Here is a 23047-nt window from a genome sequence, read left to right on the forward strand (position 1 = left end):
ATTATCATAATTTTAAAAATTCAAGTAATGATGGATCAAAAGTAAGGCCCGAGTCACGGGTTATGTTGAACTTTATCTGAGTCATCATATAAGAATAAAACTGATTATTATCATGTTTTAAAACTCGATTCGAGGGTCGACCTAAAACCAGGCTTGAGTCACGGGTCAATTTGCCCCAAGTCAACATATAGATAAATTTAATTATATTATATTTAAAAAACCTGATCCAGAAGTCGACTAGAAACTGAGTCTAGATCACATGTCAAGAGAATTAACTCAATTTGATCCAAATTCAAAAATATAGAACCAAAGTAGTCTTGTTTTGACAAAAAAAACATTTCAAAGTAAATCAATAAATTTTTTACTAGTGTTTTATCTCAGGTGAATTTAGATTTTTGACTGGATTAGATTGGATCAACTATTCCTCTAATTTTTTTTAAACCTTCAATGATCTAGACCCAACCAATCATATCCCGTTTAGTAACTATCAAACATAAAATAAATCTAATTATTCACTTCAAAACAATACACACCAAACATAAAACATCACAATTACCTACAATCCTATCCTATCCAAATAATATTATCCGTTATACCAAACCCCACCTTATAATAAAAACACAAGAACAAGCAGGCTCAGACAAGCGACTGGTCCCGCATGAGTTTCTTTTTTTTTTTCCCTTAATCCAGATTAGATTCAGTGGATTGTGGGAGTATTAACACCCACCCGCCGCCCCCCCCCCCCCCCCCCAATCTTGATTGGGGAAATAACATATATAGTTTTTTTTTATTAACTAAATCACAGGAATAAACGGAATCACAGAGTCTAATGTGAAGGCACGCACCTAAAGAACGAAAGATTAAACATCTGACATCTCAAGTCTCAACAGTGAAGAAAGGACCTTCTTACCAGGGTTTAACTGCCAAGGGCCAAAAAACTTGATTGTAACATTGCCTATCCTAGCGTCCGTCCGAAGCTTCAGATGAGCATTCAGGGCCAGATTCAATCTTTTCAAATAATTACAACGCCTGTGTATACACCTACTCTTGGACAAACTGTTGTTTTAGGCCCTCGCATGTGCCCTCGGTGAGCAATTAATACTCTGGAGTCTAGAGGTTATACAAACTGAAACCCCACAAGAAGCCTTACATTCTTGAGTTTCTCTCCTTTCTTATCGTGGAGAGGGACTGATCGGATTCCTGGTCTCAGATCCGAGACAGGCAAGCACGTTTGACCACCGAAGTCATCCTTCTCTGACATGTCATACTCTCGCACTTCAATCCGAAGCAAAGCCAATTCGGGAACAGTTAGGGGGAAGGTGAATTCCTGATTCCAAGCCGGAGACCAGTTGTCCTCGATTATCTTTGTTTTTTTCTTTGCAGCATCAGCTGGCGCCCCAACAATGTAAACCTGCAGTGTGGATTATTTAGTTCATTAGTAGGAAGGAACGCGTGAGATAGTTCTTTCAGAAACACAATACAGATGCCAGCAATGTAACAGAACAAGGCAGGTTTGGAACCTCAAAGCCCACAGATACCAACTTCCAAAGCCAGTGATTCGAACTTACTCGCAAAATTTAGAAGTTTCCTTGATGAGAACAAGTTGAATGTCCATTTACTGTCATCACACATCATTTTCTTAAGCTAGAGGAAATAAAATATGCTTTGCTCATTAATGGCTTGTAAACACCTCGGAGAATCAAAAGCTTATGTTTTCCACTACTAATGAATGTATTACAAATTGAGAAAGAGGCAGGTTCACAAAAACATATTGAAAAGTCCTTTTCCCATTCGTAGGTTGGGAAAACGATGCTCTGGTATTACAAGCCTTAATGACAAAATTCACATTAACATGTGAGCAAGATACTTAATCCAACCGACCTTTGTGTAGAAGTCTGGTGGTGAGTATGCATCAAAGTGCGTGTGGCTAAAATCAAGGCGCCATCCATCGCCCAAGTATACTTTCACCTGTTACTCGATAGAAAGAGTTTGAGAAGAGATTGTCAGACGAATGAAATTCATTTTCAAGCTAAACAAATACACTTACCTTTAATGTCTTTGTTACTGCTAACTTAATTTTAGGATCAAACACCTCGTTATTTGCACCTTTCTCCATTAGAAAATCTGGTTTCTTAAGGTAACCACACCCTCCATTGGCCCTAAACATCCCATGCATCAACCAAAGTGATTTTCCGTATCCCTGTTAAAGGAAAACTCGCATGTTATGAGGACTTTATTTGGCTGGCATTCTGTGATCACCATACATGCAAGAACATAAGCTTCATATTGCTTGACAGGTCATGAATAAAATTCATAAAAACCAGATCAATAACTACTAATTGGAACATCCAGGTAACCTAACAAAGAAAATTCAAGGCCCAGTGAAATGCTAAGCCACTCTTGGTTCCCAAAGAATATAGTCTTTTTAACTCTTGAATTCCTTCTTAATGAAAGGAAGTTGCTTGATATGAAATGCTTTATGAACCAAACCTGCATATTAAACGCAATCATCTGAGCTCCATGCATCCATCCAACAAGAGGTTTGTAATTAGAGGAGGTGATCCGAGTTCCCTTAGGGTATATTCTCAGAATATTATTCTGTGTAAATCTGGGAAGGTCAACGGCATATATTAGCACTAGTGATCTGATTTTAACATGGACAGTAGCAATAGAAACTTCTTTCAAGCATCTGTCATCAGGAATGTTTGATAGATACCTCACTACATCAGTTCCATTTGTGGTGGCAGCCTTTTCAAGTTCCTGTTCACTCAAACTAAGACGTCTAACTTTATCAACTGCAACTTTCAATGCATCCTTTAATTGACCCTTTGGCTTCCCAGCATGTATTGTGATTAGACGTTTATATGCAGGTGCCCCTAGCTGGCCTGATTTATTGTCACAATCAGTTAGGTCTGCATCATCTTGATCACTGTTGCTCTGCCATTTGTAAAAAAGTTAAAAGAAACGTGTTAAAAAAATCTAACTTTGACTAGGCAATATTCACCTCTATGCTCACCCTATCATCAGCTTCTAGTTCAGCTGTATGGTCTGGTATGGTATCCCTGATGCTTCTTCATCTTCTTCGGATGAATTCCTTCCACCTGGTGATAATGCTCCCTTTTGCTTGATGCCATTAGATTCAAGATACTCTTTTGGTGGTTTGGTTGAAATGATTATGCGATGTTTCAATGATTCTGGAGAAGGGAACTGTACCAAGGAATCTGACTCAGGATAGAACAGCATTCCGCCAAATGTCTGAGTAACCATCTACATGCAATGGTATTGGAGGTTATACTTAAGAAGGAAGCAGATCAGATGTTTCAAGAAAAACTCAAGTCCTTGAAATTGAATTGAAAGCTAACCTCTGCAACTTTAGACTGAAGGTCTGGCCCAAGGTGATCTTCTAAAGTTATAATGACTGGATATGGAGAACTAGAGAAAGCATAGTCTCTTATGGACTTCAGACATTTAATGAGTGGAACTGGAGTGGTCAGGGTCCTACAATTATTCAGGATGTAACCCAGTAAGAGGAACAATGATTCAGAATCATAAAATTTATGTATGTCTTTCATACAATGAATGTTCTTTCGTTAACTCACAAACTCAATTCAGCAAGTTAATTCACTTCGTTTGTGAGTTTCCTCATTTAAGACAACCAACTTTTAGGTACATCATTCAAAGATGATCATGAAAGCTTCTACTTTCCAAATTGTAATATAATGTTATTCCCTGCAGATGATTTTTCTCGCACCCTCACTATCAAGAAACTCCAATTTCTTTTGCATAAAATCCATTCAGTGATATCAGTAGGTTTTCTTTTTATTTGCAGAAAAAAAGAGTTAAAGATACCCTGTCCTGCATGCTCCCTGAAAAGGGAAAGATAAATTATTCAGAACACACAAATATTATATTTCATTCTGTTTTGTACTAGCACTACACATTTTTTTAAGTGTTACTTGCAATTGAACAAACGTTTCTGATGCACAAATACTACCATCCATGTATAAAAGTAGTAGACACGTCCACAAATACTTAAAGGCGAGAGAAAGGAATCAATAATCACATTTGCAAAAATTGTAAGTTTGCGATCAGAACACACCTTCCATGAAGAACAAGAATCTCATCTTTTGAGGAACCAGGCCACAAATCTAGTTCAATTACTCTTACACCTCTTTGCAAAGCTTTTACGATTGGGACCTCGCTGCAATCACTGCTCAGTTGATTCCCAGTTAAGTAGGAATTATGCCCTTTATATATGAAATAGTGTGACAATGGAGCAGTCATATCATGGTGTACCTGGAATGACATAATTTGTCAAGGGCAGACTTAACATGGCCCCTTACAAAACTGTTCGAAGCATACCCACATAAAACATACATTTCCGGGGAAGGAAGCAAAACTAGCAAAGATGCAGAGAAGTGTTGCTTCAGAGATCGTGTTCCTAAGGAGTAAGTGTAAAAATCTCTTCTTAATTTTCAAATGAGAAGTATTTATTGTGGTTCTTTACCATAACCAAATTTTTTTAAAAAAAACCTTCCAATCTGCAAATCACCCAGTTTATAGGCTCATGCACCTCATCTCAATGAATAATTCTAAATGTTGTGGTCACGAGTTTGAGAACTCTCGGAATCACTAGAAGCTTCTATGTTACTTAACTTCAGGATATGTAAGATTATTCGACTTGCGAACAACCAGCCGGATACCACGTTAATAAAAAAATAATTCTAAATGCTGACAAAATCAGCAAAGAAACTATTACCAAAAGGTGGCAGTACCATAACCAAATTAAAAAAAGAAAACCTTCCAATCTCATCATTTGCTGTAAAAAATTACAAACTTCATCCAACCCCATTTTTCAAGCTTCTCTAAAGTTCAAATTATAATGTGAAACAATTAAAACAGAAATGCATTAGCATCAACTGTACAAGATTTTGCTTTCTTTACCCTGTCCACCATCAGAAAATATCCATAATTTAAAAGAATAAACACAATTGTGATACTCTAAAATTCATAAACGCGCCAAATGTATTTACAGAGGGAGAGGGGGGGGGGTTAACCTGAGATGTGATGGGCCCATTGAGATCATCATAAAGCAGGAAATGGAAAAAATCATCAAGATTAAGTGAATGTCTACTGTATCTCGTCAAATGATGCCTCCTATTGATAACTTCCTCCATGATCTTCTTTGCCTCCGCCAGCGTGCAGTCAAGCTCGTCCTGGTGCAAAACCAGGAATCGCCGGAGCTGATCGGCCATCATGTGGGACCCACCATCCGAGAACTTGGAAAAAACTTGTTTCACGTCTTTGGGTGGCTCAGCCTCCGTGATCTTGAACTTTCTGTTAAAAAGATTAAACATCTTGTAATTATAGCTCCCCATTTCATCTTTGTTGCTGTTGCTAGGTTCTGGTGACGAAAATGATCTACGCTGGTCTTTCTTGTAGCTCCCCATTGTTTAGTTATCTCTGTCACGCTATCTGGTTTTTGTTTTCTTTTCGGCTGGAAGATTTGGGGGAGAGAGGGGGAGAGAGAGAGACTGGGGAGAGCCTATAAAACAGGAGAATTTGAAGCTCTATCTATCGTTGGAGAAGGGAGACTATGAAAGCAAACGTACCAAATGGTGGTTTGGCTTCTTCTTCTTCTTCACTAAAAATTAAACAAATAAATTTCATTAGTATCTTTCCCTCGTGCTAGGTTGGTAGCCTTTGTAATAAAACAAGCATTGCATATATTCTTCTTTAATTGAAGAGCAAATATTACCTGCTCATCAATTGGAAAATTAATCGAGTGCCGTGTTTTATGTACCAAGTATAATGGAAAGGAAAGGAAAGGAAATAATTTTTTATTTTTAGAAATGGAATAGATAGATAAATAGATAAATTTCATAAAGTAAATAGATAATCTTATTACAGTCCACGTACCAATTTGTCAGTGTCATTGTTTGACGAAAGAGAGATTTTTTTAGAACGAAGGAAAACCAAGGACAGACAGAAGAGATCCAAAGAACAATAGTAAACTATTCTTTAGTCACTGTATTTTGATGATGACTATAACTTAGTCCTTTATATTTGACACATTATATTTTAATCCCTCAACTCCCGTTGACTGCTGTTTTATTTAAACATACCAGTTAAATCAAACATCGAAAAACCACCACCGGATCTCACGGAGGAATTTGATTTCATTGCATTAGACCAAACTGTTTGGTTGGGGTGGAGAGATGTCCACCACAACAAGACTGGTGTCCATCGCTCTTTTATGGATTCTTGTTCTCTTTGGAACTCTAGCTTTTATCCAGGTTAGGTTACACACACACTCTCTCTCTTTTATTTTTTTCCAGACAAAAAGAAAAGTATTTTCTTAATTGTTGGGTTATGTTGTGTAATGGGTGTATATTTGTGATTCTGCTGCCTTAATTTCTTTCCTTTTTTTAATCAGAATCGACTAAGCGATGCTGCGGTCTCATCAGATCCTAAACTTGTTAATAACGAACTCGGTCAGGTAAATCGAAGAAAGAGATATACTTTGATTGCTCTCTTTGGTTTGTGTAGTAACAAAAGTGTGAATTTATGATGGACAGGAAAACAAGTCAGAGGGGGATTTGGATTTGGAAGGAGTTACTTACAAAGTTTACTTTGATGTCGAGATTGCTGGAAAACCCATGGGTGTGTATGTGCATATCCAAAAAAAATAAAAAAAATATTTGCTTATGGAATTAAATTCTAAATTGGAATTGCTGTGTTTCTCTTTCTGTCTTATGATGATATAATGAAAATTATTTAGACAACAGCATTTGAATCTTGGATCATTTAAGTACTGATCGAGTCACTAAAATCTTTAAGCTTGTTATCTTCCCCTTCTTTAGATGCATCATCGGACCAACCAATGTAACTATTCAGTTTCTTTTATGTCATTGATTATGAAGATGCTGAGCAAAAATGTTATCGCTGTAGTTGCATTTGTTTACACTCTTTAGATGGGGTTTATTTATATCTATGACTTTTGACATTCAGGTCGTGTTGTTATGGGCCTCTTTGGAAAAACAGTTCCTAAGACCGCAGGTATGGAGCCTAAGTGCAACAGCGATGTTATTTGTTACCTCATGAGTTCCTTGAGATTTGTTATTTTGTAAACCATGCACTTACTAATTTACATGCTTGTTGTGCAGAAAACTTTCGAGCACTTTTCACGGGTAGCCAAGTAACTTCACCTCCTGAATTTTTTTTTTTTTCCCAATTTCATTTTGCTGCTTTATTGACCTTTTATATGCTGTGGATTATGGGATGATTGCTACTGTGGAATAGGAATCGGAAGAGTACTTAGTTGGTAGAGGAGTAATACATAGTTGGACATTTTTTATTTCACCAATCTTTATCCTGTAGGAATCATCCCCTGACCTCATTTTAACTGATTATCGTTTAAAATAGGCTTCAAACTTTATAATTGTTTATTTTGTATGTGGTGAACCTCATCATTGAAGGGGAGAAAGGAATGGGAAAGAGTGGGAAGCCTCTCCATTTCAAAGGGAGTACGTTCCATAGGATTATTCCCAGCTTTATGATCCAGGGTGGTGATTTTACTCGAGGTGATGGACGAGGTGGAGAGTCGATCTACGGTGAGAAGTTTGCTGATGAGAACTTCAAGCTGAAGCACACTGGACCAGGTAAGTTGGCGCTCTATTACTGCATATTATTAGTTCTAGCCATGACAGTATCTAAAATAGTCTGTAGCTGTTGGTTTCTAGAATGATCAAGAGAGCTGCAATCTTCAAGATGCACCATAGAATTCTAACAATCTAAATTCTTCTTTGCAAACAGGATATCTGTCAATGGCAAATGGAGGACCAGACACCAATGGATCACAATTTTTCATCACCACTGTAGTGACTAGCTGGTAAGTATGCCTGTCTTTGATGAGGCCTGTCCCACCATGTTCCGAGACTATAATTGCATCGCTTAAGGTTTTCAGTATCCTGTTCTGCTGTTGTCAAATGTAATTAAAAGGTGTTCTTGGGAGACATGAATTTGTGCCAAAGACTGTCATGTTTAATTGACCTAATGAGGTTTCTAAACTCACGTGAAAGCATTTGTTTTTCTTGAAAGGTTGGATGGCCACCATGTTGTGTTTGGCAAGGTGCTTTCTGGCATGGATATTATATACAAGATTGAAGCTGAAGGAAATCAGAATGGAGTGCCCAGACATAAAGTTGTGGTTTCAGACTCTGGTGAAATGCCATTGTGACTACTTGCCCTCGTTGTAGTTCATCAGTTCTCTTGTTCCCCTATGCAAACTCATCATAGGAATGGTGATAGATTTTGTACTCCTGTTATGTCTTAATTAATTTCAAGTTTGTGTGTTTTAAAGCTTACACGTTCACAGTTTTATTGTCACTGTGAGCACATTGATGTGTTTAGGCGATTAACATTAAGTTTACAGCACTAATATTATATGTCTCCGTGGGTTTATGAGTTCTGCCTTGGATGGTCGGACATCATTTATAAGACATTTCGAAAAGCTCCCTTTGTCAGTAGGATGTTGCTTGACAGTTAGACTCTTCCTTGTAATCGAGATCCTTGCAAGTTGCGACAGATCGTTGACTAGTCAAAGCGTCCTTTCCATTTTCATCCATATTTGGGTGCAGCTCACCCCAAAAGGCCCAAATGCTTATTTTCATAAACCTCTCTACGCGCCCTCCTAGTTTAAAACAGCCGATTGAGGGTTTTATTATTATTATTATTATTATTATGATTGTCTCTCGACTAAAGAATATATCAAAACCAGCTTTCTCGGAACAGTTCAAAGCACCAGCTCTTCAGTGGCATATACTAGAAAAGAAGTTAAGGTAACTGGAAAAATAAAACCTTTAAATCCAAGTTTTTTCTACTGTCACCTGCTAAATGGTTGAATCATTCATCTGAAATGTATTTGAGTGGTGTTGATTCAAATTCCAGTTTCATTATCAGTTCATCATAAAAAAAAAAAAAAAACACTCAAGAATGTTGCAAATCTTACAAGGATGCTGTAAATCTTTTCTTCATTGAAAAGGTAGTGAAACTTTCTCCAGTTTTTAAATTTTAGTTTTTTTTTTAAAAAAATTGAACCACGATCCTCAAATAAAAAACTCAATTCCTATTTGTTGTATATATATTTTATTTTTTTCAAATGAAATCGAATCCTTTTGTTTTCTGTTCTTTAGATTAAAAATGAATATGAATACTGTTAAGAATTCTGTGGGTTATGATTTTAGGCTCCTATAAATCCTAATATGATAGCCACGGCCTTCTTGTGCACGCCTCTGTGCAAAGCCACCAGCAACCAACAAAACCACCATCCATGGCAGCCACGAACTTTCCCTTCTCCACTAAACCACACCAGCAGCTCGCTCTCTCGCTCTCTCTCTCCTGTCGGCAGCTTTTTCTTGCATCAGTTTTTAAAGAGAAAGAAGGGGTTTCATTTTCTTCATCTTCACCATGGGTTTCTTTTTCTCCTGTCGGCCCATAGTCCTTTTCTGATCTTTAAATTTTCTCTTAATTTCCTATAGAATTCAAATCTCAATCTCCACCATTTTCAATGGAGTCACGAAAGCTTCTGTTGTTTTGTTGCTCGAATTGAAAATGCAATCGAATTTGGTAAGAAAAAAATTGCTGTCAAAGGGACTGGGTCAAGGGATTTAGAGATTGATATCCCATAATTTCAGCCATAATAGAGGCAGACACAAAAATGTCCCCAACAAACTCAGAGAAGCCAGGTAAGCAGATAACAATTTTGGGTTTGGATCATAACGTCTAACAACATATAAGCCGTGTTCTTGAGATGGCACATTAACTGTAATTTTTATGGTTATAACTAACTCTATCATCTATATTAAGCCCTGCACGCAGCAGCAACAGAGAGCACTTTGTACAGAAAAAGAAGAAACAACATTCATATAGAAAAATTCTTTTTATTTCCTCTCTTATTTATTTCCCTCTGAAATTTACAAGAGAGACCGCAACCGAGAGGGCAAGGATGGAAGGCCGTGACAAAGCAGAACTAAAATATAGAGCTACGGAAATATATTTTACTGGTTATACAATAACCGCAAACCTGTCTTCAGGTGCACTTAATGCATGTAGTTACGAGGCTGTGAGCAATTCTACTACCCTTTGGCAAATTTCGAACCCCTTTTTAGATGCTACACCATTCGTCACAAACCTATGCTCAGCGATACTGCTGATTCAATTGCTCTTCCTTCTCTTCCATCGTTTGCCTCGTTTCTTCTCCGAGTTGATTGTAAGCATCCTGTACACTAATTGATCCTGGATATTCTTTCTTTTTTCTTATGCTTTACAATTACTTGAATCTTGTTAATTTATGTATTGCACGAGATGAACAAATAGAGTAATTTTGTGTTGTTTTGGATGTTAGACTGGCCTACTAATGGGTCCTATGATGCTCGGAGCAAACGCGCTTTTTTCAGAATACACTCATCCTATGAGACAAACTGGAGCGACAGAGACTTTAACAAATTTGGGAGTCATTTACTACATGTTTCTCGTGGGTTTACAGATGGACCTAACCACAATAAGAAGAATCAGTAAAGGTGCATGGGGCAATGCTTTGTTTGGAATTCTTTTACCCTTAGGCATGGGAGCAGGTTTATTTCACCTACTACCTGGAAAAACCCACTTTGAGAATCCTCTTGGTGCCTGGTTTTGGTCTGTTGCCCTCACCGTCACAAGCTTCCCGGATCTTGCTCAGATCCTTTCAGACCTGAAGCTTCTACGAACAGAAGTTGGACAAATGGCCATATCCTCAGCTTTTGTCAGTGACATCGCATCTTGGAGTTTTCTTGTTGTGACAATAACAGTTAGTAATGGGAATACCCGTGCCTTCATCCTCCCGACCCTTGCCTTCATTTTATTTTGTTGGTTTGTGTTACGCCCGATTCTTTCGCAGATTATTGACAGAGATTCCTCAAAAGGAGGCAACTACAGTGACCTTTGTATATACTCTATTCTTACCGGGGTGGTCGTTTGTGGATTCATCACAGACGCCTGTGGTTCTCACTCTATGATCGGAGCTTTCATGTTTGGACTTATTATACCTGATGGAGAGCTTGGGATGATGATTATGGAGAAACTTGAAGACTTTGTGCCAGGAATCATGCTTCCTGCCTTCTTTGTGCTTACTGGGACTAGATGCAATATTATTGATATGTTTAGCAACATTAATCCTTTCGCGGTTCTGGGAATTCTAGTCTTAGCTTGCTTAGCCAAGATTATAAGCGGTTTCTTGGTTGCCATGTACTATGGCATGCCAGTTCGTGAAGGTGTCGCCCTTGGAGTTCTTATGAACGCCAAAGGGGTTTTGGCTTTGATTATTCTTAATGTTGGCAGAGACATAAAGGTACAATCACTACTTCATCAACTTGAGTTCGTGTTGAATCACCGTCACCATGTAAAAAAATAGAAGCCTGCCTTGATATTCTGACACTGGCTTCCAACGTGATTAGTTCTTAGGTATCAAATACCTGTGTCGCAAATAATAATGAAAAAGAATAGGAAACTATAACTCACCCTCAACTTGAATAGTTGGTTTTTTTTTATCCTCTAATTTTCTTGCAACTTGTTTTTACATGCAGGCTGTGGATAACCAACCGTTTGCTATAATGGTGATGACAATTTTACTCATGACGATTCTTGTAAAACCGATCCCCCTCTGGGCTTGTAAGACTACCAAGCATTTCAGGAAATACAAACTCCGGACCTTGCAAGAAAGCAAACCTAACTCAGAACTACGAATACTTGCATGCATTCATACTACTCGCAACCTATCAGGAATGCTCAACCTCCTTGAACTGTCTAATTCAACCGAGAAATCACCAATTTGTGTATTTGCCACGTGTCTAGTAGGTCTGAGTGGACGGACTAATGCCATGCTAATCGTTCACGATGAGAATCGTAATTCTAGTAGCCAAAACTACCCCCCTGCCCGTGGGAGATCAGATGCCGACCAAATCATCAGCACTTTGGAGAACTACGAAAGAAGAAACCAGTCAATGTCCTTTCTACCTCTGACAGTTGTATCTCCTTACACCTCCATGCACGAGGATATCCATAACCTTGCAGAGGACAAACGCGTGACTTTCATCCTAATTCCATTTCACAAACAATCTGGTGCAGAAGGGATGCAAAAAGAGAACTCTTCTATCAGACTAGTAAACCAAAATCTGCTAGCCAAAGCTCCATGCTCTGTGGGGATATTTATTGATCGAGGCCTCAGTTTGAAGATTTATAACGAGGGTAGCCATCGCAGAGAAAAGCTAAATTTCGCCATGTTTTATACTGGGGGACATGACGATCGGGAGGCCTTAACTTATGCTTGCAGGATGGCAGGGTCTCTGAATGTGAGTTTAAAAGTTATACGATTTCTTCCAGGTAAAGAAGCAATAGAAATGATGGATATGGAAGAGGAAGTGGAGGGTGAAAATCAAAGATTTGTTGATGATATGTACCTGAATGAGTTACGATTTATGACAATGTGCAATCCATCTGTAACTTGGGTGGATAGGTCGGTAAATAGCGGGGATGAAATTATCATCGCAGCAAAAGATCTAGCTGATGAATATGATCTATATATTGTGGGGAGGGGTCAGGGAATGATCAAGCCATTTGCTTTGGGGCTATCGGAGTGGAGTAACTGTGAAGAGCTTGGGCCACTAGGAGATGCATTATCAACATCTGACTTCGCACTACACGCATCGATTCTTGTAGTCCAACAACATTCTGTTTCAACCATGAAAAACAAGGGCATGCCGCAGCATCAAGAGAAAGCTGGACTTGAAACTTGGAAATCTCCTTTGAGTAGTCGTGACCTTCTGAACATTGTAAATCACAGAAAGAAGACAGATGAAGAGGATGATTAAATGAGAGGCTTATAGCATATCATGTAGCCAAATTCAAATGGTATAATATCTTATGTAGAAGTTCTGCCTGCATTGATCACATTAAGTTTTTGGTTGATTGGCTTAAAAAGAAATGGATGTACAGTTGAGCATGGATAATTTTTCTAAATCATGCAATTAAAGATAGAATGTATTGCATCAACTCAATTACCATGGCAACACGCAAATAATCAGTTTCCATGTTTAATTAATTGCTACTGTGCAATTGCGTGAACACCCCAAACAGCCTTGGCCCCAATTTCCTCTAGGGCTTAATATCAAGCTAAAATTATCAGGAGGAAAGTGAAACTGAAGAACGCACTATAATAGTACCCTGACATGTTTTTTTTTTTTTTTTTTAATATATTTCTTGTGCTAGAATGCACACATCATGCATCAATCTCAAGGCAAGGACCGAGACATAACTGCAGCTTGGTTGTTTGAATTGAGAGTGTTGGCAGGGTAGCAATGAGCAACTACTCAGCTGGTTTTCTCTTCCTCCCGAGAATTGAAGCTCTCTGCAATCTGGGGCCACCCATCCGCCATTTCTTAAAGGCTGCCATGGATGATTGAGCTGCTTCATACACTAAGCATGTAGAGAAATAAATGAAGGTTAATGCAACATAAATGTGAGGTTGCTTTCATGCAGAGAAATAAAAGAATGTTAATTGCAACATAAATGTGAGTCATGAAAGCAGAAATATATGCTTAAACAAGTAAGAGAATCTCACAAGAAGTTTCTTCTCTAGTTAGGTGCGTCAGAAATTTGGAAGCTGTGGCAAATGCTGTGGTGTGTGCCTTGTGTAGAATTTCCTTATACCTGATTCGAAATGCATATGGGAGCAACAATCCAATGGTTTTATCACACCTGAGGATCATTATGAATAACCAAATAAGTCCTTATAAAGAGAAGGTAAAAAGCTTAGTGAGAATCAATTTGTCAGCCAAAGGAAGGATTGCTGGTGCAGGTGCAAATTTAATGTTAATAGGTACGAATGACAACATCACTTATCAATTGTGCAGTCTTGCCACTAACAAGACAAAAACACACAATCTAATTTCATTGTAGTAGACAAAATCACAGCAATTATGCAAAGGTAAATTTGGATGTAGCATGATAAAGAGAGTGCCAAGCACAACCTTCACAACTTATAAACTCAACAACAGTACAGTTTATGTCTAAGCCTTGAGGTTCGACCAAAAAGTAAAAGGGCCCCTGATAGATTGTGAAGCACCCTTTCACAACATACAAACTTCTCAAATCTAAAAAGGAAATCAGAACACAAGGAACGAGGTTATTCATTTTCACAATTTACTTCTCCCGTTGTTTTCTTTCTATGGCAAGATAAGGGCCTTTAATTGATCCCTTGACTTGAGAATGAAAACTTAATAGGATTTGCTTTTAGATTTCAGGTGCACTGACATCTGCCATCAAACGAAACATAGATAGAACTTGGCAACCTAGAACTACTAACAGAAAACATGTATAAGGCTGAAAAAGAATGCCATACTCATATACAAATATTTTCTTTAAATGGGGCTAATTAAGTGGACAAGATAAACATTATTCAATCCATGAATGGTTCAGGTGGGTGGTAAAATGATATTCTCCTGTTACAGTACTGAAGATATCCTAATTCTTTTTCGAAGATATCCTAAAGTTAAAAGATTTTCATAATTCTTCTGGTTGTTTGCCAAACTTCTTGATCGGACATAGAAGATGCCCAAATTTGATGTTTTATACTTAAAACCCCCAATCCAATTTTGGATTTCTTGATGTGTTAGTTTGTATCTAACAAATAATTGGATTGATTTGGAATTGTCAACGTAATAAGAAGACTGACAAAGTCTAAAGGTTAAGGTGTCACACAGTCAAGGTCATCAAATATTGAATGCATTGAGCTGCCTATTTCCCGCTCCAAATTGAGAAAGCACCACTCAGTGACAATGCTTCACAGGTTGGATACCATTTTAGGCAGGTATTGCGTGGCAGTCCAACAAAAGGCACTCAAAGAACACATCGCAATGACTGTTATATACACACATGAACGGATGGGCAGGCAAAGAGACTCACAGTGGGGCTAGCTTGCATCCAAATTCATAAAAGTAAGGGCAGCGGGATCTCAGGTCCGCACATGCAGCATCTGCCTGGATTTCCATCCTTGTTCTGGTGAGGACAACAACAACCAAAAAAACTAGCTATGAGACATAAAAAGAACCACACAAGTAAATGGATGTTGGATGACAGCATAAATGAACCATTCTCTATACTTGTACACATTTGATGATTCTTTGGGCACTCAACTATCATACCAAGCAATTAATTTGACTAACTCCTAGAAGTGAAATCAACTCTCTAAAATCAAGGAGGGGAAAGCCCTCCATAGAGGACTTGAGCAGAGTTTCTTGAGATATGACTCTATGGAACTACATTTACATTCAAGCTGCAACAACAGTAACATACATAATTTCAAAAAGAAAATTACCAGCCTTAAGAGATACAACCAGACCTCTCAACTACAAATAGAAAGCAGCCAGTATGAAAAATGGATCTCCCACTAACTCACTTGAAAATGTGAAATACAAAAAAGATTCAGTTTGAGCAAGTAAGCTATTATTACTTCTGATTAAAACAGGCTGGGACACTTATCGATACTGCTTGCCTCATGTGCAATTCACGAGCAAGCCAGAAAGGTAGCTCTGTCTTTGAACCTTGTTCAACCTGAGTTTTAATTAACACATGGAAAACAAAGTGTGAGTGTCTCAAAGAAAAGAAAAAAAAAAACAGTAATTTGACTCATGAGTTATCTTTCCGATGCTATTTTTAACTTAAATCTTACATGTCCTTTTTCGGTGCTTTCATCGATTTTCACTCCATTTATAGCCTTTTGAAACACAACCGGGACAAACTGCAAGCCATAACACACAGGCGCGGCACAGAAAATTAGTTATGTTAGAATTGAGAAATTTAGGCGTTAAAATGTAAGATCAAGATTAAATGATATTTCTCACCTCTTCCTCCGCGAGAATATCATCGATTTCATTGTAATTTGCCATTTAGTTTATCGATTTTGTATCTTCTCTATGATTTCGCCAATACAGAAATAATTTCCGAGTATATACACGATGCAATTACTTCCTGGCTACAAATTAAACGACGAGCAATATAGTTAAAAAAAATAATCCATAAATAACAAGAAACTTTTTTTTCAACCAGCAAATAATCCTGCTTGTCAGTAACCAAAGAAAATAGAGGTGACCTCATAATTAATATTTGGAGGAGTCGTACATTCCAGGTGCCATAAAAATCTAGAAGTTGCCCGGACAATTTCTTGCTTTGTTTCCGGTCAGATTAAGAAAACGAATGGAAAAAACTTACTAGAAAAAAAAAAAAAAAAAGAATACCTCAATTTTATTCCGGTTTTGAAAAAGCTACAATCTGTAAATAGAAGAAAACCTGGTTTGAGAAAATGCCTAATTCTACGGAAATTCTGAAATAAGGAGTGATGTGTTTGCTTCAAAGGAGAAAGGTAGAGTTATGAAGAAAATAAAATAGTTAAGAAATTCGGGGCCAGAAAAAAGATTTTCAGAGAAATTGCCTAGGAGATTTCTGCTTTCGGCTTTTATTTTCTCTTGAGAGCGCGAAGGATATGATGTACAGAGAGGAGGGAAACTTGAAAACTTTAAAATTGGGTAGGGTTTCTATGTAAGCAGGTGTAGGATATTACGGTGTTTGTCAATCAGAGGCCGTCGTAGTCTTGGATCAGAGATCCACTGAAATTAATGGGTGTTGAAATTTTATGGCCGTGGATGCCCCCACGGTTCGAGAAATTCGTCTTTTTAAACTCTACGGTTTAAAAGATATAATTGGCCGCTTTAACTAAACATAATGCCAGCACAAGCGGGTTTGCTATGGTTATTGAAGCCAATACTGTGATTATAATGCCTTGGAAATTAAAAAATAATAAAATAGTATTAGGACGTAATTAATGTAAATATTTATTAATTTGCAGTTGTTTATAAATTACTTTCTATTATTTAAGCAATATTTTTTTATCCTTTAGAGTGACAATTGTTTTATAATAAAATTATATTTAATTATTCGTAACCATCGTTATTATAAAGTAATTGGTTAAAATACAAAAAGATCAAATAATTTTCTTTAAAATTCATCGTATGTATCTATGTAACAGTTCGAATGATTTACTTGTTACGGGATGATTAATTAAGTTATTGAGTAATAAAATAAGTTATTACGTTATAATAAATAAGAATGTTTAATAGTTTATAATCGGAAGACGTGGAGATTATAGATAGTGCCTTGAAGTGACCATACCAAGCCAAGGCTATAAGCATCACCAGTTCTATCCTTCAGATTAATTAGGATTTTGGATAGGATTATATGTTGCTACCAGAACCCATGGCTGTACAAGGAACAATTCGATTAAAAATAAATGGAGTTCAACATCAGTTGACAAGAGTGGGCTGTACTATAATTATCTCACTCTAGGCTAATTATTTTTTGCACGGACCCTGGTAGGAGAAGCTTGTTTTCTTCAATTTGCATTTGAAAGAGGAGTGAGAAGATAGTTTTGCAACCTTAGTCCCACTGAATCTCCCTGTGAAAAGTCCACTCGGAGGGGTTTAGAGTTCGTTTCCCATCAGCAGTAACAAGATAGTAAGGTGAATCCTCTGAAAATTCAGTGGGCATGGACTTCCAATGAAGAGATGGAACCCACTCAGCTTCCCTCAGCACCTTCAAGATCTCCTCCACAACTATTTTGCTTCCCTCTGCAGATAAATGAACGCCATCTCTGGAAAAAAGTGAAGGGAAGAACTTTAAAATTGAAGGTCGAAATGGATGGTACTATCAGTTTAAGTCAACCAAAGACATTCAATTCATATTTTTTATGATTGTTGTCGTAGTGAAAGGAGAAGAAAACATGGCAATCTCAAATCATTAGGATACATACTTCCCCAATGGAACCTAACATTAGCCAGTAAAAATTGTGACAGAGGAAACATCTAGTGATTTATGAGCTGAATTAACCAACACAGCCTGCCTGCCGTGGAGATTGAAGGAGAGACAGCATACATGCATCGTAGATTAATTAATCCACGTAGACCTGAGTCCACAGAGCAGATTCTGGTCATTGTGCAAAAAGAAAGACAAATGCTAAAAATACAACTAAACTGTAAATATACCCCTGAATTATTTATTGTTTTGATTGACACCCCTATCATTCTTTTTTTCTTTTGATTTTAATTTATGAACTAGGAAGTGTTTGGATTAGGATCACCATTCACCGCCAAAACTCCACTGTTCTGACCACCAAATCAACCACCGGAATGACTATTTCAAACTCCCAAACAAAATTTCAATATCAAAAACCATTTTTAAAACCAAATCAAAAAAACTTTGAACCCTTATAAAACTTGAATTTGGTGATGGCTGGGTTTGATATTTGCATGTATGAACTTGCATCAACTGAAACTTTCATTTGATGGTGGTCTGGTCTCGCTGCCAGTAGTAGTCGGAACCTAACAGGAGGGGGTGCTTATAATCAAAGGAAAAAACTATAGTGCTTATAGCAGTTCAAGGGGTCTTGACACGTTAGCCCAAAAAAGACCATCTGATATAGCAGCATAAACTAACCCACCAAAGCTGGCTAAGGATATCTTTCTATCATGGGAAAGAAAACACATTGATGGCCTAACTTATCATGGCAATGCAAAAACTTAAAGTGGGGATCATCCATCTGGTTTTTGCAGATTAAATAAGAAAGGAGTCTCTAAATTGCACAAGTATGAAAAGTAAAAATGCATATCTGCAACCCGTGAGTTCTTGTAGTCAAATGATACCGTACCATACTGCAATTTTGTGCAGACAAGTAATTGAAATTTCAGCTTGATGTCTTTACACGTATCCTAAGATAAGAGCAATTATCCTTATAACCACAAAAATCAACAATCAAAAGAGTTTTGTCCAAATAAACAAAAAAAAAAGCAAACTACCAATGGTTTGAAAGCTTTTCTACCTGCACGTACAAAATTAAGAGAAAAGGAAACTAAGGCTTATTAATAATTGTGTGAGAAAAATACCTTCACATCCAAGTATCATGCAGAAAATGCAGACATGATGATACATGAGGGAGACCACGAAAAAATACATAAGACAACATACACTTGTGAACCTCGATCATGTTTGCAAAAGCAAGATACAGAAAACTTACGTAAAGCAAGCTTTTGTCCAATCATCTCTTTTTTGAAAGGCAGAGAAAAGATCAACAACCTCCACGCCCATTTCCTGGCATAGTTTTATGCAAGCATTGGAATAATTTTGGCACAACTCATTTGTTCGTATCAATTCACTGAGAATTCCACTGAATTTAGAAAAAACATGTGGTTCAGAATTTATATGATCAGAAAGAGAGAAGAAAAAAAGAAGATAGAAGTGATGTATCAGAGCACCTTAAGCCTGAACCAACTCTGGTCTCATCAACAGGAGGACAACTCAGAAAAATGATGCGTGTTGTTTCTGAAAGGCTCTGATTTTTATATATATTGCGTTAGAATAGACATCAAACCTCATTCTCTGAAGAGCTCAGGGTCAGAATACAAGATATACAAGATGAAAGAAAATTGAACATAGCCCAGCAATCAGGAATTGAATAGAAAAAAGTACTCGAGCTTTTTAAGGCATTCAAGAGCAGCATAAGAACAACATTTTCCATCTGAATCCTCATCGCAACCATAAAAACCTCCCAGTTTTTTGTTCCCCTCAAAAACTAAGTTTACCATAATTCTTATCTAACGACTCAAGGAGAAAGATTGTTTTAATTTCCTTACATCTAATTAGGGTTGTTTCATTCATATAACGGATGTGCATCAACCATGATCTGTTTGTGTAGTGAGATTGTATATTTAAGAATCAGGAGAAGACCTTGAGATGAATTGCAATCTTTCTCATGTTCTCGATGTATTCATCAAGTGGTACATGAGGGCCCAGGCCAGACGAGTGAGGCCCCATCGAATCATTACCACCAAAATAAACTATCACCAGAGATGGTTGCACAGGAGCTTCCTACAATACATGAAAAATAACCAATGTCACTAGCACAGAGACGGGTTTCCTCAAATAGATCTTACAGTGAGCCCATTTAAAATGATGAAACTTTCACTAGCTTCCTCTGTAATGATCAGTTTTCATGTGTGATCCGCTCCTAAAAAATTAGCACATCGATATAATACCTTTGGAAAAACTTGATCAAGAACCTGGATAGCACGCCGCGAGTTCCATCCATAGTACCCTCGCAACAATATGTCTGCCTGCAACACAATAAGATTAACCTAATCAGACACCGAGAATGGCAATTTGATTCACTTGACGGCCAAAACAGTTACATAAATATCAACTAGGGCAAATCTTTTCACTTCAATTTCTATGTAATTTAGAAACAAGTGAAGCAACATTTAAAAGAGCATGTTAAATCAAGAGAGTAATAAATACCTTGCGAGAGTAGATATCGGAGAGGATGGAACCCCAACCGCCATGGCTGAAGCACAGTTGTACAATGGACGATCCAAAGAAAACGAATTGCGGTCTACTCGGTCCCACCATTTTCTCTGTCGTGAAAAATCTGTTATTCGTTTTCTTTTTTCTTTGAACACAAAACTCTTCTTTCTCTCTCTCTCTCTGCTTGGTTGTGAGTACTGAAATGGTAGCGGCTCGACACTAGATTATCTGCGAAGGAGGGAGGATGGAGAAAAGCGTGAGAATCGAGGACTTACGGCTTCTATTGCCCAATTGCATGAACCCTCCTCGTTAAAAGAGGTGTACAGATCCATCACGTACTTGTTCCTTGACAGTGGCAAGTGTCTCTCTCTTCATTGATTTCTTCCCTCCAATTTTGCGAGTTCTGTTCATTTCCTTCCCCGCGAATTAAAACACGAAATATAAAATAACCATATACGATATTTCCACTGAAATAATTACCTGTCTTTGTAAAGAAAACAGCAGTAATAAACAAGAAATAAAAAAAAAAAAAAAACTTTATCGTGAAATAAAAAGAATATTAAAAACTTCATGCCTTTACTGTCAAAATAAAATCATTGATGATGAGTTCATGATGATAGGATTTTCATCGATGAATCTCAGACTGTGTTCTTGTATTAATTAACTACCCACGAAAACTTACAACTACATAGCTGTTTACTCTAAAATGGCAGAAGGCGAGTATATTCCCACCTACTCGCGAGAAATTAGACGAGAAACATTTATGAGCGCCGAAGAAGTAACGAGTGTGAATAGCCCAGCACCAAACAACACCAACCATTTATGTCTTCCCCATTAATGAAATGCAATAGTTGCAACCAAGGTTGTCAAAATCGCGTTTTGACTCGTAAAATCGTACGATTTTACGAGTCAAAACATGCATTACGAGTTGAATCGGTTGAAAAAATCGAAAATAAGTAAAATCGGGTTTAAATGGGGTAAAATCGTAAAAATCGGATGATATCGCGCAAAATCGCGATATCAGGACCGATTTTACGATTTCAATTTAAAAGCCCCAATATAATTGTTGTCCCCCAATATAATTCCTCCCCCCAATATAATTGCTCCCCCCGTTCCTCCCCCAATATTATAATTGCTCCCCCCAATATAATTGCTCCCCCCGGACCCCTCCCCTTCAATATTATAATTGCTCATTTGCTCCCTAATCGTTCCTCCCAATATAATTGCTGCACAGCCCCCCCCATTAGCCTTGATTTTTGTGATAGTTGGGATTCATTTTCGTGGATCTCACTAAAATTATGACAAACATTTTGTCCAAGTAAAGTATTTTTTTCAAGAGGTTTTTTTTCTTGGTTAGAAAATGTTTTTATAAAAAAATATTATTTTTGTTTTAAATTATTTTTTAATGTTTTTTTATTTTCATATAATAATATCAAATTACTTTTTCTAACATGTAATTAACTGTTTTGCGGACTTATAAATAAAGTACCATGTAGTGTATATATATTATTGTGGTGTATGTTGCTTTTAAAAATTAATATTTATTTAAAAATATATACTATAATAATGCTGAATTTATATTTTTTTATTTTTTATATCAATATATATGTTTTTATTGTGATGAATGCTTAAGGAATGATGAGGAAACACACCAGCAGATTGTTTGTTTTAAATTTGTTGATTATTAGTTAATGAAAAGTTATTTTATATTATATATGACTTTTATTTGAATCTTATATTTTAAGATGCTTGAATTATATATGAATTTTTATTTGAAGGCTTGAAATATGCATGAAGTTTTATTTGAAACATGTTTTTTAATGTCCTTGAAATATGTATGAATTTTTATTTGAAACATGAATTTTTTTTAATATATTTCAAAATTCCTTACGATTTTACGATTTTACGATCCGTTTTTACGATCCGATTTTGTGAAGGGCTTTCCGTTTCGTTCTAAAATCTCGATTTTAACAACCTTGGTTGCAACTGCAACTTAGACAGCCAACCACCCCTACCACGATGCCCATCCGGATGTTGACTCTACTTGCCTTGGGCAAACTTTCACTAATTTCATCAACCAACCCATCTGCACATGCAATCCATGGAAATTTCAATTAACAATAGCTCTTCAAGACCATGAATAGCCACCTACCTAAATAAACAGATAGAAGAAAGGGATGCCTGCACCCTTGAAAAGGAAAACAAAATGCACATCTCATATAAAACCAAATTTCGAGTGCACATGGTTATTTATCATGCATAATTAAAAAGCTGGATCTCCGAAAGTGGTCTTATAGGATGTGTTTGTTTCTAGTGATTTACGAGATGACATGCCCGCGCATTGCTGCGGGCTTATAAAATAAATATACTTGATAATGTTATAACTGTGAACCAGCGCTAGATAAGTAATAAAAATTAAAGGTATGATGGAGCAAATATTTTATGACAGGAAAAAAAGTTGTGTTGATGATCAAAAATTTAGAGACTGAACAAAATGATTTGTTGCAATCTGTAGTGTTTTGTGAGGAAAGATACAGTGCTTTCGCTACATGATTTAGCTTTTTTAGTTAATAAAAAGAAAAAAATTACAAAGGTAAATTCTCTACCA

The 23047-nt window shown here is 37.0% G+C and overlaps 5 protein-coding genes across 10 annotated transcripts; 2 read left to right on the top strand and 3 right to left on the bottom strand.

Moving 5' to 3' along the window:
• Window positions 1–759: 759 nt before the first annotated feature.
• On the bottom strand, window positions 760–5749 carry LOC118043312 (phosphoinositide phospholipase C 6-like). Its single transcript, XM_073411725.1, is given in 10 exon segments — window positions 760–1411; window positions 1882–1968; window positions 2048–2200; window positions 2491–2608; window positions 2717–2937; window positions 3005–3060; window positions 3063–3267; window positions 3363–3498; window positions 4100–4296; window positions 5058–5749. Coding segments are annotated over 10 exon segments (1860 nt in total). The 5' UTR covers window positions 5451–5749; the 3' UTR covers window positions 760–1117.
• Window positions 5750–6124: 375 nt separating this feature from the next.
• LOC118043313 (peptidyl-prolyl cis-trans isomerase CYP20-1) lies at window positions 6125–8525 on the top strand. Of its 2 annotated transcripts, none has more exons than XM_035051258.2 (8): window positions 6125–6296; window positions 6437–6499; window positions 6579–6663; window positions 7012–7059; window positions 7167–7190; window positions 7488–7661; window positions 7816–7891; window positions 8101–8525. In XM_035051258.2, the coding sequence occupies exons 1-8, from the start codon at window positions 6219–6221 to the stop codon at window positions 8237–8239; spliced, it is 687 nt and encodes a 228-aa protein (XP_034907149.1). In that variant the 5' UTR covers window positions 6125–6218; the 3' UTR covers window positions 8240–8525. The 2 variants fall into 2 exon arrangements, with proteins under 2 accessions (XP_034907149.1, XP_034907148.1); XM_035051257.2 differs by having other exon boundaries at window positions 6126–6296; window positions 7479–7661.
• A 670-nt stretch (window positions 8526–9195) lies between these two features.
• Window positions 9196–13135, top strand: LOC118043314 (cation/H(+) antiporter 15). Its single transcript, XM_035051259.2, has 4 exons — window positions 9196–9746; window positions 9982–10270; window positions 10406–11386; window positions 11622–13135. The coding sequence occupies exons 2-4, from the start codon at window positions 10007–10009 to the stop codon at window positions 12903–12905; spliced, it is 2529 nt and encodes an 842-aa protein (XP_034907150.1). The 5' UTR covers window positions 9196–9746; window positions 9982–10006; the 3' UTR covers window positions 12906–13135.
• LOC118043315 (DNA replication complex GINS protein PSF3) lies at window positions 11474–16769 on the bottom strand. 2 transcript variants are annotated; one of them, XM_073412063.1, is made up of 9 exons: window positions 16184–16769; window positions 15936–16066; window positions 15764–15832; window positions 15545–15645; window positions 14998–15090; window positions 13655–13791; window positions 13350–13509; window positions 12495–12857; window positions 11474–12380 (listed from the first exon to the last, which is right to left on the bottom strand). In XM_073412063.1, exons 2-7 carry the CDS (start codon window positions 15978–15980, stop codon window positions 13400–13402), a joined length of 555 nt encoding a protein of 184 aa, XP_073268164.1. In that variant the 5' UTR covers window positions 15981–16066; window positions 16184–16769; the 3' UTR covers window positions 11474–12380; window positions 12495–12857; window positions 13350–13399. The 2 variants fall into 2 exon arrangements, with proteins under 2 accessions (XP_073268164.1, XP_034907152.1); XM_035051261.2 differs by having other exon boundaries at window positions 12495–13509; window positions 15936–16062.
• A 579-nt stretch (window positions 16770–17348) lies between these two features.
• LOC118043316 (GDSL esterase/lipase CPRD49) lies at window positions 17349–21278 on the bottom strand. Of its 4 annotated transcripts, none has more exons than XM_035051268.2 (7): window positions 20779–21257; window positions 20434–20667; window positions 20175–20252; window positions 19867–20007; window positions 19395–19471; window positions 19157–19306; window positions 17349–17737 (listed from the first exon to the last, which is right to left on the bottom strand). In XM_035051268.2, exons 2-7 carry the CDS (start codon window positions 20542–20544, stop codon window positions 17524–17526), a joined length of 771 nt encoding a protein of 256 aa, XP_034907159.1. In that variant the 5' UTR covers window positions 20545–20667; window positions 20779–21257; the 3' UTR covers window positions 17349–17523. The 4 variants fall into 4 exon arrangements, with proteins under 4 accessions (XP_034907159.1, XP_034907153.1, XP_073267745.1 ...); XM_035051262.2 differs by having other exon boundaries at window positions 20434–20636; window positions 20715–21257; XM_073411645.1 differs by lacking the exon at window positions 17349–17737 and adding an exon at window positions 17744–18961 and having other exon boundaries at window positions 20434–20636; window positions 20715–21278.
• Between the last annotated feature and the right edge of the window lie 1769 nt (window positions 21279–23047).

This window comes from Populus alba, chromosome 10 (assembly GCF_005239225.2).
Source record: "Populus alba chromosome 10, ASM523922v2, whole genome shotgun sequence".
NCBI classification, from domain to species: domain Eukaryota; kingdom Viridiplantae; phylum Streptophyta; class Magnoliopsida; order Malpighiales; family Salicaceae; genus Populus; species Populus alba.